The sequence below is a fragment of the Nansenia antarctica genome (assembly GCF_963989245.1).
Source record: "Nansenia antarctica genome assembly, chromosome: 6".
In the NCBI taxonomy this organism is placed as follows: Eukaryota; Metazoa; Chordata; class Actinopteri; order Argentiniformes; family Microstomatidae; genus Nansenia; species Nansenia antarctica.
The window spans coordinates 30,470,770-30,487,535 of NC_137676.1; the positions used below are offsets into that span (position 1 = coordinate 30,470,770).

At 42.2% G+C, this 16,766-nt stretch overlaps 1 protein-coding gene across 1 annotated transcript in view; it reads left to right on the forward strand.

Moving 5' to 3' along the window:
- LOC308160428 (voltage-gated potassium channel subunit beta-2-like) overlaps window positions 1-15,106 on the forward strand; it is a gene marked incomplete at both ends in the record, with an annotated part of 119,061 nt that extends 103,955 nt beyond the window's left edge. Inside the window, 6 exons of the mRNA XM_080534342.1 lie at window positions 88-173; window positions 2,900-3,020; window positions 5,122-5,216; window positions 6,669-6,789; window positions 7,670-7,758; window positions 15,008-15,106. Of these exons, the coding sequence (XP_080390468.1) occupies window positions 88-173; window positions 2,900-3,020; window positions 5,122-5,216; window positions 6,669-6,789; window positions 7,670-7,758; window positions 15,008-15,106 (611 nt within the window). The remainder of the gene's footprint in view (window positions 1-87; window positions 174-2,899; window positions 3,021-5,121; window positions 5,217-6,668; window positions 6,790-7,669; window positions 7,759-15,007) is intronic.
- Window positions 15,107-16,766: the final 1,660 nt, after the last annotated feature.

The window sequence follows — 16,766 nt, forward strand, 5'->3', positions numbered from 1 at the left end:
ATCTAAATAATCGTGAATAAAATGCATAGTTCTGTATTATACTGTATACTGTGGACCTATCTTTGAATGGTTTGTTTTGATTGGCAGAGACTGTGCGGGCAATGACCCATGTGATCAATCAGGGGATGGCCATGTATTGGGGCACGTCACGGTGGAGCTCCATGGAAATTATGGTGAGTGTTTAAGCATGTTTGCAGTGTTGCCATGACAATGACACAAAAGCCTGTCTATGGGCTATAGGCTATGACAGATAACCAACCAACAGTGTCTGACATGACACTTTTCAAGAGTGTACAAACCCGTTTTTTCGTTTGATGAACTCCCTCCAAAATCAAAGTTTATCAGATAAACCTAAAGATGGTCTTTGTTGTTTCTTAACTTAAGTAACTTGTTTGAGATAGATATTAACTTCTGAGTTTTAAGACTATTTATTAAACAAAGGTACAGTTTACAAGAAGAGCTGATGCTGGAATGACATATGGGGCTTTTCCACTACGGTGCTGACCTGGTGCTGACCCGGGTCAGCCCGCTTCGTTCCCCTTTTCCATTCGTCGTTCCAGGTCGGTTCGGTCCCAGGTCAGCTCGCTTCTTTAGCTCCACATCGAGAGCAGGGTCTAAAATTTCATATCCGGGTCTCTTTGCCAGGCTGCGTGTGACGTGTGACGCTGCACACCGTTGATTGGTCAATGGAAAATCGTCATCCCATGTCCAATCCCATATTATTTCTTCACTAACCGCCATCTTGAAATACCACATTCACTCTAGGAAAATGTCACTACAGTTTCTGTAATAGCTTATTAATAAAGTTTCGGAAAATTATGCTGACCATTGTATTATCTTAGTTTAATGTCATTTCAATGAATCATATAACTTTTATTTACAACAAGCACAACACAAAAATCGCTATTATGCACCGGCTTTGTCCGTGAATAACACCGGCTGTGGAGGTGTTACAAACACAATACTCATTTGCTAACTTCACCATCTGTCTACGGTCATTTTGAGCCCTTAACCACCGCGCTGACACCCCGAGAAGTTATGCGTTTAACCGTAAACTCGATGAACCGGGAGTTCACCCGGCCGCTGCTGCTGTGCTGTCAAGCCATTTTCGCCGTTCACTCATGAGTCAAATGCCGGTTTTAACAGGGAATTCGCTCCGCGCTGTGTCCACGGTGATAGGAGTGGAGGATCGACTCCATTCAAAAACTTTTAAATTCCCTGGCTTCTCCTCTTTCCGGACACGTTTGAATTGTTATCCTAACCCCCGGTAAACCGAAGTTATTAACCCGCAAACGGCACCGTGTTTGTCTGTGAATAACACTGGCTGTGGAGGTGTTACAAACACAATACTCCTTTGCTAACTTCACCATCTGTCTACGGTCATTTTGAGCCCTTAACCACCGCGTTGACACCCCGAGAAGTTATGCTTTTAACCGTAAACTCGATGAACCGGGAGTTCACCCGGCCGCTGCTGCTGTGCTGTCAAGCCATTTTCGCCGTTCACTCATGAGTCAAATGCCGGTAGATTCGCGTCTTGTCGGCGTTTCCCGATGATGATACTACAGTTCATAAAGCAGACAAGTGAAGGCAGTGGTTTTAAGGGTTCAAAAAACATGACCTCTCTCTCTTTCTCTTTCTCTCCAAAAAAATCACGGCTGTTGCTGTGTACACCCGGAAGCTTTTTGCCAGGCTGCGTGTGACGCGTAACTCCGCCTACTATCGTCTACTCCTCCTACTAGTCCGGGTCGGTTTGTGTATAATGGAAAACCAGAACAGATCAAAAGTGACCCGACCTGACCTCGAACCGATCCGAACTGCACTAACACGGGACCCTGATGGAAAAGCACCAATAGAGAGCCTGCTGGAATGAGAGAGAGACCGGGGTCAGCCCCCTGGCTCCCCTATTTGTACACAATAATATGTAAATACAGTTTCAAATAATAGCCTATCACATTTTCTGTAGAGATGACCCAGGTGTGAAAACTAGGCAGACTTACATGATGTCACCTAGGTTATAGGTCAGGGGGGGGAGTCATAGATTACAAGAAACCATTTTGAGATGAGCAAATGGCTTTAACAAAGGGTGGTAAACCCTACCCTAGCCCCCCACAGTCAGGAGGATCCTTATAGCAAAAGGCAAACTATACAGTTTATACATTCTTATACAGTTTATATGGTTTATGTGTGTGTGTCTGTGCCAAAATATACTACATCTTCACAATATCTCCATATCCAAAGCCATCATTTGTAAAGATGTTCTAAAATGATGAAATTAGACGCTTTCTATTTTGAGGCAACTTGCTGGATCCACACAGTAGAAGGTGGGCAACATGAAGATTTTGAAATGAGCTAGCGCTGTAATGTTTCTTATACAGCCATAGGTACAGTAATGTTTCTTCTACAAGCATAGGTACATAGGTACAGTATTGTAATGTTTCTTCTACAAGAATAGGTACATAGGTACAGTATTGTAATGTTTCTTCTACAAGCATAGGTACAGTAATGTTTCTTCTACAAGCATAGGTACATAGGTACAGTATTGTAATGTTTCTTCTACAAGCATAGGTACAGTATAGGCACTTCCTAAGGAACCAAGATGACACCATGCATGGCAGCCGTGCTTCAGGCTCCCGAGCAACATTGCCGTTTTCTGCTTATTTTATTGTTATTTTGTGTTATTTTACCTCTAAAGTGGCTAGCTACCTCGGGTATAACAGAGCCTGTGTTGTGACTTTTTAAAAATCTTTCCTTATTGTGTTGTGCTGCAATGTCAGGAACCGAAGCCTAATAATGTTACTCTCTTACACTTGTGTAATGTGATGTAACAATAAAACTAAAAAATGAAACTTAAAGCTTAACACCAGTTATTCTGTCTCATGTGCTGTTCCTTGACCTGCAGGAGGCGTACTCAGTGGCACGGCAGTTCAACCTGATCCCACCTATCTGTGAGCAGGCAGAGTACCACATGTTCCAGAGGGAGAAGGTGGAGGTGCAGCTCCCTGAGCTTTTCCACAAGATAGGTGAGGGGAAGTCGTCTCTCCCTCTACAACCTGTTCTAAAATGACTAGACATTGTTTATTTTTAAACAATTCTGAAATGTGATTGCTGTTCATGTTTTTGTTTTTCACATACTATTTGCGGGTCTGGTGGACCCATTGCATTATTGTTTTTTTTTAAAGCAATACAGCCATAACAATTCATGTAAAAATACTTACGGGGGGTGGACGTGAGGTCACTGACCTGCCCCCGACCGGCTCTCCCGAACCTTTTAGTTTTTTGTTTAGTTCCAATTTCCACACTCACATTATACCTCCGGGTCCGTATGTAATGTAAATGTGTAGGGGGGGTGGGGGGGGGTGGGGTGCACAGTGGGTACTCAATGAAAATGAAGTTGTTTACATGTTCTTCACTGAAAATTAGCCAAGGCCAATGAGTCTCAGGTTAATAAAACTATTCATTCTATCATTTTTTTTTTAGTAAACATTGAAAATAGGTCCCACAGACCCGAACACCATACAAGGGTTAATGAAAAATGGCAATTTCAGTTTGGCGTAATTGTTTAGCTCCCTGTCTGAGGTTTAACAATATAAAATACAAAATAACATAAAGCAGGGAGCCCATCACTATCAAACCCTCTCTAGGTAGGTTAGATACAGAGTGACATAGCTAGTATAAAGCTATTTAGCAGTTTTTCTGTGTAGGAGGTAGGCTAATATACAAGCGGCCAACTAGTGGTCGTTGTGTGTAAGTAGCAGCTTTTCATTGTAAAGGGGGGGTCATTTGAGCCCCGAGGCGGCTCTTTTAGTAGGTAAAAAAGGCACGGCTGCTCTAGTGTTAAAAATGTCCCGCCGTAAAAGCGTCTCAACTTAAAGTGTCCCGTCTGAACTAACACAAGCTTCATTAAGAGAGACCAGGGGGCCGTTCCACTAACGTTGATTAGTATATCGGCGATTAAAATAAATCCTGCGATCAGGCAACTCGGGATTGGAATTCAAGCCTCAGGTGATTCCTCGAACGAGGATCAGGCTTGTGTCATGAGTGTTCACAGAACACCGGCTTAGAAATCCTCGATATGGGCGCGTGCACGCAGACATAAAGAGCCCCGAAGAGTCAAACTGTCGAAATGAAGATTGATCTTTATGAAGACGACAAATAAGATGTAAAATAGTGTAATACTGCCGCAATTAACAAGGCGAGGGAAATGGTTTGGCTAGAAATTGCTGACCGATTAAATGCGTAGGTCATACTAGCCCTAGTTATTGTTATATGTTCATATTTTAATAAATGAATATTTACTACTGTGGTAATATCAGCAGCAGGCTATAACCCGTCATATTGTCACGATGGGTGGTATTGACCGCTGCCGCATTATTTGTTCGTCCTTTTAAGACGGTGGTTCAAATCCCTCTTCAGACACACTTTTTATTGCATTTCGTTGTCTGAATCTAATCTAAAATCTCATCTAAAATATGGTAATAGTAAGTATATAGGCTATAAAATGATGGTGCAGGCTAATTTACAAGAACTGACACGATTACAATGGTGTTTGAAGCCTTTCTGAGTAAATTATGTTCTTCAACTGGACCCTGGATTTGGCATAGATTATGTTTTCTTATGATTACTGATGGATAGATGATTCACTTATTGTAAATCGATTTGCATGAAGGCTTCGGTTAAATGTAAAAAAAAAAGAAAAGAAACGTGAAGTTAAACCAAGTCTCAAACCCGCAGCCTTTGAAACTCTAGCTGGCTGAATTAACCACTGCACCAACCTATCACACAGTCAAACTATCTATTTATCTATCTCGTAAAAAGTGGGAACTAATATTTCCTAAAAGACACTTGACGGAACTGTCGTTCGGGATATAGTTTCCGCCTTTGAGACAATGTTGACTCACGTATTACCTAAACCAACCTCTAAACCTGCTCGCGACCAGAATAACTCAAAAGGACTGGTTGCATAGCGAATTATTTGAGCCACATTGATGGAATCGAACGCAAGATGAAATTATCGCCGATTAGAACATTATCGCCGATTAGAAGATAATCTCGCTTAGTGGAACGGGCCCCAGGAACACAGCGACCGTCTTTACCATCTCCATGTTGTTGTTATTGGTGCAGGTGTGGGTGCCATGACGTGGTCTCCGCTGGCGTGTGGGATCATCTCTGGGAAGTACGACAGTGGGGTACCCCCTTACTCACGAGCCTCACTAAAGGTAACACTTGGCCGACCATAACCACATTCTATGTGGGATTTCGTTGTCTCATAATTTTAAGTCCACTTGTTTTAGCCCTGCACACCCTTGTTGGCATTATACAGTATGTTGTTGTTGTTTTTGTTGTTGTTGTTGTTGTTGTTGTTGTTGATGAAGTTGTTGTTGTTGTTGTTGTTGTTGAGTTCCATCAGAATTGAAAGAGCCTAAGTCTGTTGGAAATTTGCCACCTCTGGCCATAGCGGCGAAATTCAGTTTGAAGTTCCAAACAACATCATCCTCCCTAAAAAGGATATAACTCCCTGAAATTAGCTGTTGTGTTTCAATTTTAAGAGGCAGCCATCAGAGGGAGAGTCGGTGGTTGCACTCCCCTAGGACACCCCTCCTCGCCAATTGTAAACAAACCCAACACTTCATGTCAGAAAGGTTTTTTTTTCGGGACCAAAACAGTGATCCCTACCGATTACACATGGTCAACATAAGTCATATAGAACCATTAGAAAGCTTGAATGTTACATGTTGAATGTTGCACCTAATTGATTTAAAATTGAGATTCTGAGCGTGTCAGCCAAGTGATTCTCGACTTGTTTTTTTTCTCTTGTAGTTCCATCCCCCAAGCACCAATACATTAATATAGCTTCTTCTGAACCCATGTCACACCAGGTCCGTATTGTAATACCAGATGTTGGAGAAGTCGACTCCATCTGTGCTGGAAAATGCCCTCTAGCTCTCCTCCCCAGTATTCCCCCATCAGAATCTTCTTAACAGATTGCCCTGAAATGAAGCAATCCGATGGCATGGATTCCCTATACATCACACAATCCAGTGGTGGAAATTAGCAAATTATGTCAACACCTATGTGCAATCGCTAAACGAACACCAGAAACAGAAGCCTGCGTTTTTGAGATAGCCAGAGGCTGGGATAAGTCTCTATGTCGTTCACTTACAGTACATATTAGCCAGCTGCTTGGGTAATTCGTTTTTTCCCAGGAAAAGTCAAGGTATCTGTGTTCCACGTGAGGGGAAGGGTTGTATTGGGTATATAGAGATTCCCTGCCTCATCCACTAGCCCACATGGATTAACAAGCATAGGATTGGTGTAAGATCCCATGGGTACACCCACCATGTGCTTTTAATTCCATAATGGCTAGCGGATACGTGAACACTTCAAGGAAAAGGCAGGAACATTGGGATGCAGGGTCTGAGTGCCGTAGTCCTAAATCTGTGTGCTGTGTGGCGCGGGATTCTGGGAACCGTAGTCCTGAACAGGGTGTGCTGTGTGGCGTGGGATTCTGGGAACCGTAGTCCTGAACAGGGTGTGCTGTGGGATTCTGGGAACCGTAGTCCTGAACAGGGTGTGCTGTGGGATTCTGGGAGCTGCAGTCCTGAACAGGGTGTGCTGTGGGATTCTGGGAACTGTAGTCCTGAGCGAGGTGTGCTGTGTGTCCGTGGCAGGGTTACCAGTGGATGAAGGACAAGATCCTGAGCGAGGAGGGGCGTCGTCAGCAGGCGAAGCTGAAAGAGCTGCAGGCCATCGCCGAGCGGCTGGGCTGCACTCTGCCCCAGCTTGCCATCGGTAACGGAAAAAACGGCCCTGCCGCTCTCTCTTTTTCTGTCTGTCTGTCCGTCCGTCCGTCAGGTCTGCCTGTGACTACGTTTTTCCCTTTAGTTTCAATGTTTGTTTGTCTGCCCGGTTAGAACTGTTTGAACATCTGATGATCAAATGTTTCATTTGGAAATGTCACATTGCTTGAACATGTGTTTCGGCTCCCCTGAAGTCATTGGGTTTAGTACCCTGTATGAAAGAGCACATTTTCATAATAACACAACTGCTTCAGATGAAGACACACACACGCACACACACACACACACACACACACACACACACACACACACACACACACACACACACACACACACACACACACACACACACACACACACACACACACAAACAAATACATACACTGACACAGATTGTTTCATCAGCCCTGGGTTTTCCACTGTTGGAAGATCCACGTCCAAATCCCTATGGAGTCACATCTTGTCCTTGGCACATCTCAAGAGTGCAAGCACAGATGGGTCCATTGACCTCTCTCTCTCTCTCTCTCTCTCTCTCTCTCTCTCTCTCTCTCTCTCTCTCTCTCTCTCTCTCTCTCTCTCTCTCTCTCTCTCTCTCTCTCTGTCCCTTGTTCTCTCTCTACATACTGTACATACTGTACGTATTAAGCTCCCATATCAACCTCTCCCCTGACGCTATCAGTGCTGAATTGTGTACCTACTTCCTCACATAGACACACGCACATAAACACACGCACGCACGCACGCACGCACACACACACACACACACACACACACACACACACACACACACACACACACACACACACACAGCGTTGTTGTGTGTATCCCTATAGTTTCTTTTATGAGCCTGTGGTATTTCCTCCCTCCTTTAGCGTGGTGTCTGCGGAACGAAGGGGTGAGCTCTGTTTTGCTGGGGGCTTCCAGTGGGGAGCAACTGAGGGAGAACCTAGCAGCAATACAGGTGAACACACACACACACACACACAAATTGGAATATTCAAAATACTCTACAAAGTCTCATAGTATCAACTCTTACATAACTTGGTATTTATTATATCTATCCCATATGACTGTGTCATCCGTTTGATAGTATACAGTTTATTTGTTTTTTTTCCTAACCCTTGAATGAAAAACATCAAGCTGATGGCCATAGCTTGTCACCTTTCACTTGTAAGGCTTTGACTTGACAAGCTTCATAAGGTCAGTGCAAAGGGTAATTGAATACAGTAGCTTCTAGTGATGCCTTAAGGTTAGAGAACAGAACATCTGCCTTATTTGGTTTTCAGGACATTTGATGTTTCTGTGTTTTAAATAAGCTTTCATATTCATGTATGCCTTTCATATTATATGATTGTCTTTTCCTTTAAAGGTCCAACATGTACAATGTCTTACAGTGACCTTATCAAGGTGATTTAGCACTATTTTAAAGATAAAGTTTACATACTAAATCTACATACATTTTAGTTGTGACAAACTTCGGTGTCACAATGCACATTTTAGACTAGCTAAAATAATTTCTTCATTTGTTATTATTATTATTATTATTGTTATTATTATTATTATGCCTTTTCTTTTCAACAAACATTTTAATCATTATCATAATTATCTTGATTGTATTTTGTATTAAATTACTTAATTGCTCAAATGTAGGATTTTCTCCAGCACCTGTTAAAGCATCCACTGGAGGGGGCATGTCACTTGCAAATGTTTGTTTTCAACTGGAGTACAGTATCTAATATCCCGATATCACTTGCAGAGTTTCTGATTGACAGGTGGTAGCTTGTGTTAAATCGATGGCATGGTATATTATTATTATTATTATTATTATTATTATTATTATTATTATTATTATTATTATTATTATTATTTCTGACAATTCTGCAGACTGTGGACTTGAGAAACTCCAAAAAAGATCCCTGTCTACCATTTGAAAACAATTCTTTTTTTTGCATTAGCATTTCTTTGCATTTTAGCATAAAAGCTCAAAGCTATAGGAGCTGGAGAAGTGGTGGCACTGCGGTTCCTCTCACTGAGTTCTTCTCACTTCCATGCTTGATTGCTAGTCCAATCTTTCCACTGAGGTATATGACAGTAAACAATCTATACCGTGGGGAAAACGGTTATAAAATTGGGTTTTAATTGGGTTTTAATTCATCTGTCTTGAATTGTCCTGTAAGAAACTCTTTCCTCTACTCCCATCCAGCGAAGACATGCAGCCATTTTGTCAATAACACAAAAATAGACCTAACATAAACCTCCTCCATTGGTGGTTTAAATATAACTGTTAAAAACTCTTTAGACTAGGTATAACATTACTGGTGCAACAGACCTGAATTTAATCTAGGTTTAAATGGAAATTAAACTGAGATTAGCAAAGCTAAAAACTTCAGATTTAACCAGGATTAATTGTTAACTACATTTAAGATAGGTTTAAAGTTTGGTGCAACAGGATTAGTACATAAACCTTGATTTAATCCAGTTTAAATGTTAAACTATGTTGGCACAACCCAGCTCTATTATCCTATTTAGATGTGGATTGCAACCCTCTATTTTTAGCTTGATAGGGAAAACCCTTTCTCTTGGGTGAAGTGTGTGTGTGTGTGTGTGTGTGTGTGTGTGTGTGTGTGTGTGTGTGTGTGTCAGTGGCGGCTCCTGCCAAATCTCTCTGTGTTGCGTTGATGGTTAAGGTGACACGTTCAAGGGTAAATTCACCTAAATCAGCGGGCTTAAATAAATTGACTCTCACAGCCATTGGTATTCAGTTATCACATATTTTATTTTAGGTGCAGCAAATCCAGGATAAAGAGCAGTGGCACAGGGGCTGATAATGTGCAATGGATGGATAAAACTATTTACATACTACAAAATACAAAATATGGACGGCATACATACTGCTCACTTGTATTGAAATTTAGCTCGTCTCTCTTTCAAAGCAGCAAAACAATCAATGACCCTCTCATTAAAATCAGGCATCTTCCTGACTAGTTCCCTCTCCATTGAAAGCATGGCCAGTGCATTCAGGCGCTCCTGGCCCATTGTGTTTCGCAGGAAGTTCTTGATTCTCTTAAGGGTCGAGAAACACCTCTCAGCTTCAGCTGTTGTCATGGGAGTAGTAATTAGGATGTTCAACAGAGCTACAGTCTCAGAGAAAGTCTCCTGGAGGTTGTAACTGTGTAGAACCTGGTACAGTGCCAGTGCACCAGAGCAGCCCTTGAACTCAGCACTCTCATAGACAAGGGACAGCTCAGTCTTGAGCTTCACCTGGTTCAGCATGGGGTATGCCTTGACAGTGGTGTTCAGAGCCTCAACAGGGAATGCATGGCAGTGCTGTTGGAACATCTCTCCTTGGAGCAGCGTGGCACTCACAAGGTGGTTGGTGAAAGAAAACCTTTCTTTGGAGTGGGCCAGGATTGTGTCGCAGATCTGTCAAAAGTATGGGGTGTGAAAGAAAATGTGGAAATAAGCACTATAACCGCTGGCCTCGGCTCGCTAACCACAACACCAAGGGAGGAGCTGTTAACAGGCCCCGTACGGGAACGCTACACTAATAATAATTATTTCAGTATCATCAGTAGTAATACTTTTTCATTCTTAATATTGAAACAACACAAAATAAATAAATAAACATAATTTTCCATTCTTAATACTGAAACAACCGGGAGGGGGCGACATTACCTTTCTCTTCTTCAGTGAAAAGGCTGCCAAGTCTCTCCAGCAGTACAGTAGCGATCGAGTCGGCCGTTGCATTCAAGATGGGGATGAATTCAGAAAAACGTTCTTGGACAGCATGGTTCCTGTCTATGTATCTCAGCACAAGCACCAACTGAGTCTGTGTAGAAACATCCGTGGACTCATCTGCTTGGATTGCTACGAATCTGGCTAACTTCACTTCCTCCATAATCCGTTCCCTGATGACTGACAGCATACAATCCAACAGCTCGTTCTGCACAGTCTTTGACGTTCCCTTGAAGACTGTTGCTGTTTTCAAGTGTTCCTCAAACACTTCATCCATCGATGCCACCAAGTCCACCAGTCCACGAAAAATCCCTGGGTTGCCGGAACCCGAGTCATTTTCATTTTTCCCCCGCAAAGCTACCTCGAACACCCCACAAAACTTCACACACTCAATCAGACGGGAGAGAATATGTCGGTTTTTGTTCACCTCGTCGTTGTGACGACGCACAGCGACCCTGTAGCTCTCATCCAACTGTGTGGCAATGTCGACCCTCCCGAATGCTTGAAGCTTCATGCAACTAGCCATGTGTAGCTTTGACAGGTCATGTTTTTTTGCCTTTTCAGACAAATGGTGCATGTCTGTGACACCTGTACTTGTCCATGCGTCCGCACTCTGATGGAATAACATGCAGGGAAAGCAGAACAACGCATTTGTTACTTCACATCCCGCTAGCCATGTTTTCTTCTCATACCAACCCCTCGTAAATCCTCGGTTATACGATTTTCCAATTTTCCCTGCCTTTGTATAAACTTGCTTTATAATTAAATTTGGTCTGGGTGGTCCTAATTCCTTTACTGTTAATTTCTCCTGGTTGCTACGACAGCTGAACGGTGTTTCTTTTAAAGATTCAACCGAGTTGTTCAGAACATTACTAGCCGCCATAGCCATGGTGAAGCAGGTGAACGAACGTGATCTGAAATGTAGGTTAATTGGCTAGCTCGTCTAAAGCTACGCCGGCCGTATGACATGACGTAAGCACGTACGATTCTTTGTGCATGTCCCAAAACCCCATAGACAAATGACCGAATGGCCTGAAGTTACCAAAATAGATTTTACATGCAAGTCTACGAGAACAGCCTAGTGCAATTTCGAGTAGAGTGAAAGTTGCACTGAAAGGGGCGGGACTTGAAGCTGATTGGAACATACTCCACAGAACACTAGCTGATTGGACTATGATATACTCCACAGAACACTAGCTGATTGGACTATGATATTCAGAAGCAACACTGTCTAGAAGTCATAGAAAAAAAATCTCTCTCTTCTCCCTTTGGTGGGGCATTGTCCAATTGCCCCTAATGAACCAGCCTCCCCTGGTGTGTGTGTGTGTGTGTGTGTGTGTGTGTGTGTGTGTGTGTGTGTGTGTGCGTGCGTGCGTGCGTGCGTCCGTGCGTGTGTGTGTGTGTATTTGTTCATCATCTGCCCCACTTTACCCCACTTTTCGACAAGTTAATGTCGGTCTCTGGGGTTTCACAAAACATGTCATTTAAGTTTCTTGCTGAACATACTACTCTAAAGGCATTCGAGCATACCTAACCCTCTGTTCCAGTCCTTTCCTCAACGGGCTGTTTTTGTATCTGGCAACAGATTTTTGAACCAGTTCATCTGGCCTTGAGAGAGTTACAGCATGCTGGGAAATGCAAGATAATCTAATGCGGGGTACACACATAAGGATATTTTGGCCGGTTTTGGCACGATTCTTGGATGTCTGAAAACGACAGAAAACGAGAGAAAACGCCCGATTGTCAGATGGATCTTAACATTTTCCTATAACAAAATCCTGTGGTGTGAGGTGTGTTAACAGTCAATTCTCTTCAATTGTGCAATCAACTCTCAACTCTCAACCTGCTCGGAAAATGGGCGTGGGGAACGACAGATTCCGGACTCTAGAGTCTCGTTCCCCAAGCCAGAAATCTCGCGTGAACCCATCCTTTTAATATTGCCTTTAAATAACAAAATAATTAAATTAAGATTATATAATGATTAAAGCACTTTGAGCCGCAACGTTTGCAGGAAAAGCGCTATACAAATAAAGTTATTATTATCTTACGTAGTACCCTGACTAGTCAGCTCGCTTCCTGATTGGCGAGCAGGGTTGCCAGATGGGAATGACATTTTCCACCCTAACCACAGTCTAAAACCGCTAATTCCACCAAACAATCTGGCAACCCTATGATTTCTGGTCGGAAGTATTGAACGCATTTCACATTTACGATTGCCGGCCACGCCCATTTTCCGAGCAGGTTGCCGGGAGAGATTGACTCTTAACACACCTCACACCCCAGGATTCTGTTATAGGAAAATGTTAAGATCCATCTGATAACCGGGCGTTTTCTGTTGTTTTCAGACATCCGAAAATCGCTGAAATCGCAGAAAATCCGTATGTGTGTACCCCGCTTTAGAAGAATAATTCTCTAGAAGAATCGTGAGAAAATATCTGAGCAGCACAGTCTGGTTCAGTTTTACATGACGGTGTAAAACAGTGTTAAAATCATGAATGTAAGGAGGTATATATTGTCTCCATCATCTATGTGACCTTTGATTTTGACATGCGTTGTCTGTCTGTCAGTCTGCATTGTCACACCTTTAATCCAGTCTTTTCTATAGGTAACTGTTTTAACAGAGAAACATCCCCTTAAAGGTCTTCTACCTAAAGCGGGGTACACACATAAGGATTTTCAGCGATTTCAGCGATTTTCGGATGTCTGAAAACAACAGAAAACGCCCGGTTATCAGATGGATCTTAACATTTTCCTATAACAAAATCCTGGGGTGTGAGGTGTGTTAAGAGTCACTTCTCTTCAATTGTGCAATCAACTCTCCTGGCAACCTGCTCGGAAAATGGGCGTGGCCGGCAATCGTAAATGTGAAATGCGTTCAATACTTCCGACCAGAAATCATAGGGTTGCCAGATTGTTTGGTGGAATTAGCGGTTTTAGACTGTGGTTAGGGTGGAAAATGTCATTCCCATCTGGCAACCCTGCTCCCCAATCAAGAAGCGAGCTGACTTCTTCTTTTCGTTTTTCTGCACTTTATTTGCCCTGTCGCACATGGTTGTCTCGTACAGGTCAGTCAGGGTACTAGGTTAGATAATATTAACTTTATTTGTATAGCGCTTTTCCTGCAAACGTTGCGGCTCAAAGTGCTTTAAGCATTATATAATCTTAATTTAATTATTTTGTAATTTAAAGGCAATATTAAAAGGATGGGTTCACGCGAGATTTCTGGCTTGGGGAACGAGACTAGAGAGTCCGGAATCTGTCGTTCCCCACGCCCATTTTCCGAGCAGGTTGAGAGTTGAGAGTTGATTGCACAATTGAAGAGAATTGACTCTTAACACACCTCACACCACAGGATTTTGTTATAGGAAAATGTTAAGATCCATCTGACAATCGGGCGTTTTCTCTCGTTTTCTGTCGTTTTCAGACATCCAAAAATCGTGCCAAAACCGGCCAAAAACTCCTTATGTGTGTACCCCGGAACGCTTGATGTCCTGAACATAATTTACAAAAATATTTTACAAAAAAAGTATAGGGCTCTGAAGAGCGCCATCAAACTATAGTTTGTTGAGCTTCCAGTTCAAGTAAAACATTCCCCATTATTTGTTCCTATCTTATTGTTTTCAAATAGCTAATATAAGCATTGTGTAACATCTAGGCTTACAATTTTGCATATATTTTCTTTTCAAAATAATTTGCGTCTTTAAGTTTGCTATATCTAAGTTTCACTAAATCAGACTGTCCATAAATCATAAAAAAAGAGAAAAAAGAAAAGAGAACGTACAAGAAATTTAACGTACAAGTACAGTATGTGTTACACAACACATATATTAGCTATTTTGAAAAATTAATTGGGATTTTCGGTTCGAATCGGAACCATAACTACATTTTGACAAACAAAATGATTAGCTCCCCTATTATCATTATCTCTTAGCATAATGATGTAACACAGTATCAGCAGCAACGGTTATAGTGATGAAAGTAAAAGAAAAACAAGTTAATCTCAGGTGTCAAGTGGTGAGATGCCTCAACAGCCTAACGTACTGTAACCAAGTACGTACGTTGAATACTGTACGTTGCGTAACAAACCAAGTACTGTACGTTGCGTAACAAACCAAGGCCTGTACGTTGTGTAACAAACCAAGGCCTGTACGTTGTGTAACAAACCAAGGCCTGTACGTTGTGTAACAAACCAAGTACTGTACGTTGCGTAACAAACCAAGGCCTGTACGTTGTGTAACAAACCAAGGCCTGTACGTTGTGTAACAAACCAAGGCCTGTACGTTGTGTAACAAACCAAGTACTGTACGTTGCGTAACAAACCAAGGCCTGTACGTTGTGTAACAAACCAAGGCCTGTACGTTGTGTAACAAACCAAGGCCTGTACGTTGTGTAACAAACCAAGTCCTGTACGGTGTGTAACAAACCAAGTCCTGTACGTTGTGTAACAAATGTCACCGGTCTCCTCTCTCCCACAGGTTCTTCCAAAGTTATCATCCTCCATCTCGCATGAGATGGACAGTATCCTAGGCAACAAGCCCTACAGTAAAAAGGACTACAGAGATGGAAGGACCTAGAGACGGAAGGACCATTGAAGGGTGAAGCTCAACGTTTACCAACTGCTCTCTTAACGCCAGCTTCTTCTGAACGAGACACCAGGCATTATAAGAAATATATAGCCATTGAGGTTGGAAGCCCAATTATTTAAAAGAAAGGTATGTTCATCCAAACCCAGACAGAGGAAGACACAGGTAAACTAAAGATTCCACTGTCCCAGGATATGCTTTCACCAATGATTCACTTACACATTTGAAGCATGAAAGCACATTTAAATTCTGCTTGATGAAGGAAAAAACTCAAATGTATATTCATGTTTGCCTTGTGTAATGGAGGTGGTTGGATGACCACACTGGTGTGATGAGTGACCTGAAGACATCTGTTAGCTCCCTGAGGAAATGCCAATGCGTTAGCATAGCAAGTTTACACGTCCTCTCAGTGTTGAGATCTTGCCTTGGTCACACTGTGGCAGTGATGTGAATCGGTATTCCCATGGAGGGGGACGTCAAGGGGGGGAGGGAGAGAGTGTTACGGAGGTGGTTTGGTGACCACGCTCGCATGATGACTAAGCTCGCTTGAGACCTGAAGACGTGTAAGCTCCTGAGCTAATGTCTAGGCTTCAGCTTACGGAGTTGTGTGGATATCTTCCAAGGGGTATAGCCAGGTTTCAATCCCGCCATGCACTTGCATTTATTTCCTGCTTGCTCATCTTCTCACAGAAGGTCCTAAACTGCACTTAATTCCAAGTTAATTATAGGATCTTATCTAAAAAATAACTGAATTGCTTTTTGTCTTTTTGGGTCCACCAAGTTGAATCAAACTAGCACTTTAACTAGCTAATGCATGTCAAAAAAGAGTGAACAAGAGAACATTCTTGTGTTATATTACCAAAGCTGATAGTTTAATATGCATAGACAAAAGATAGAATGGACAAGATTCTGTATCTCATACAAAGTGTATGTAACCCAACATGATGGCACAGATGAAAGGAGCATTGCCAATGACACAATGTACATGGCTAGCCTTGTTGTGTTTGGGCATTGGAGCATACAGTAACTAAAGAGAGGAGACACTTCATATCTACCAAAACATGAGGGGCTAGGGATGCCACTATTTCATCTGTCACAATCTACACTGTTTGCTTCAAGTTCCAGCATCCACAATTTTTAGTTTTACATTTGCATTTGAAGATGTATTTTCTCTGTCGAAAATGAAACATTTCAATAATGCCTTTGAGACACAAGGCTAAAATCACATTGTATGGGTGAAAAAGATTACAACACTACTAGTGACCTAAACAAGCCATTTAAAAGATGATATCTGTCCTATCCTGCTATCTCAACAATTCCACAATCTTACACATACAGTACACTCCCCCTGCCTCTGTCTAAAAATGACCATGCTCTCAGCCATACTGTAATAGCTTCCCAGAGCACTCAGTGAGCAGACCCTTGCCTCAATAATGCTGTCACAACCTATAGTCAGTTAAGTGCTTCTTACTATTCAACCCTTTATTCCAGAAGACAGGCCCTCAGAGTTACTCGTGTGTGCTTTGCAGTGGTGTAACTGCACAGCAGTTTAAAAAAAATAAATAATAATAATGTTCCCAAATGTGAAACATTTAATAGAAATAGGAAAAGGAGAGAGATATAACCTCACATTATTTGAATGCTACCCTAA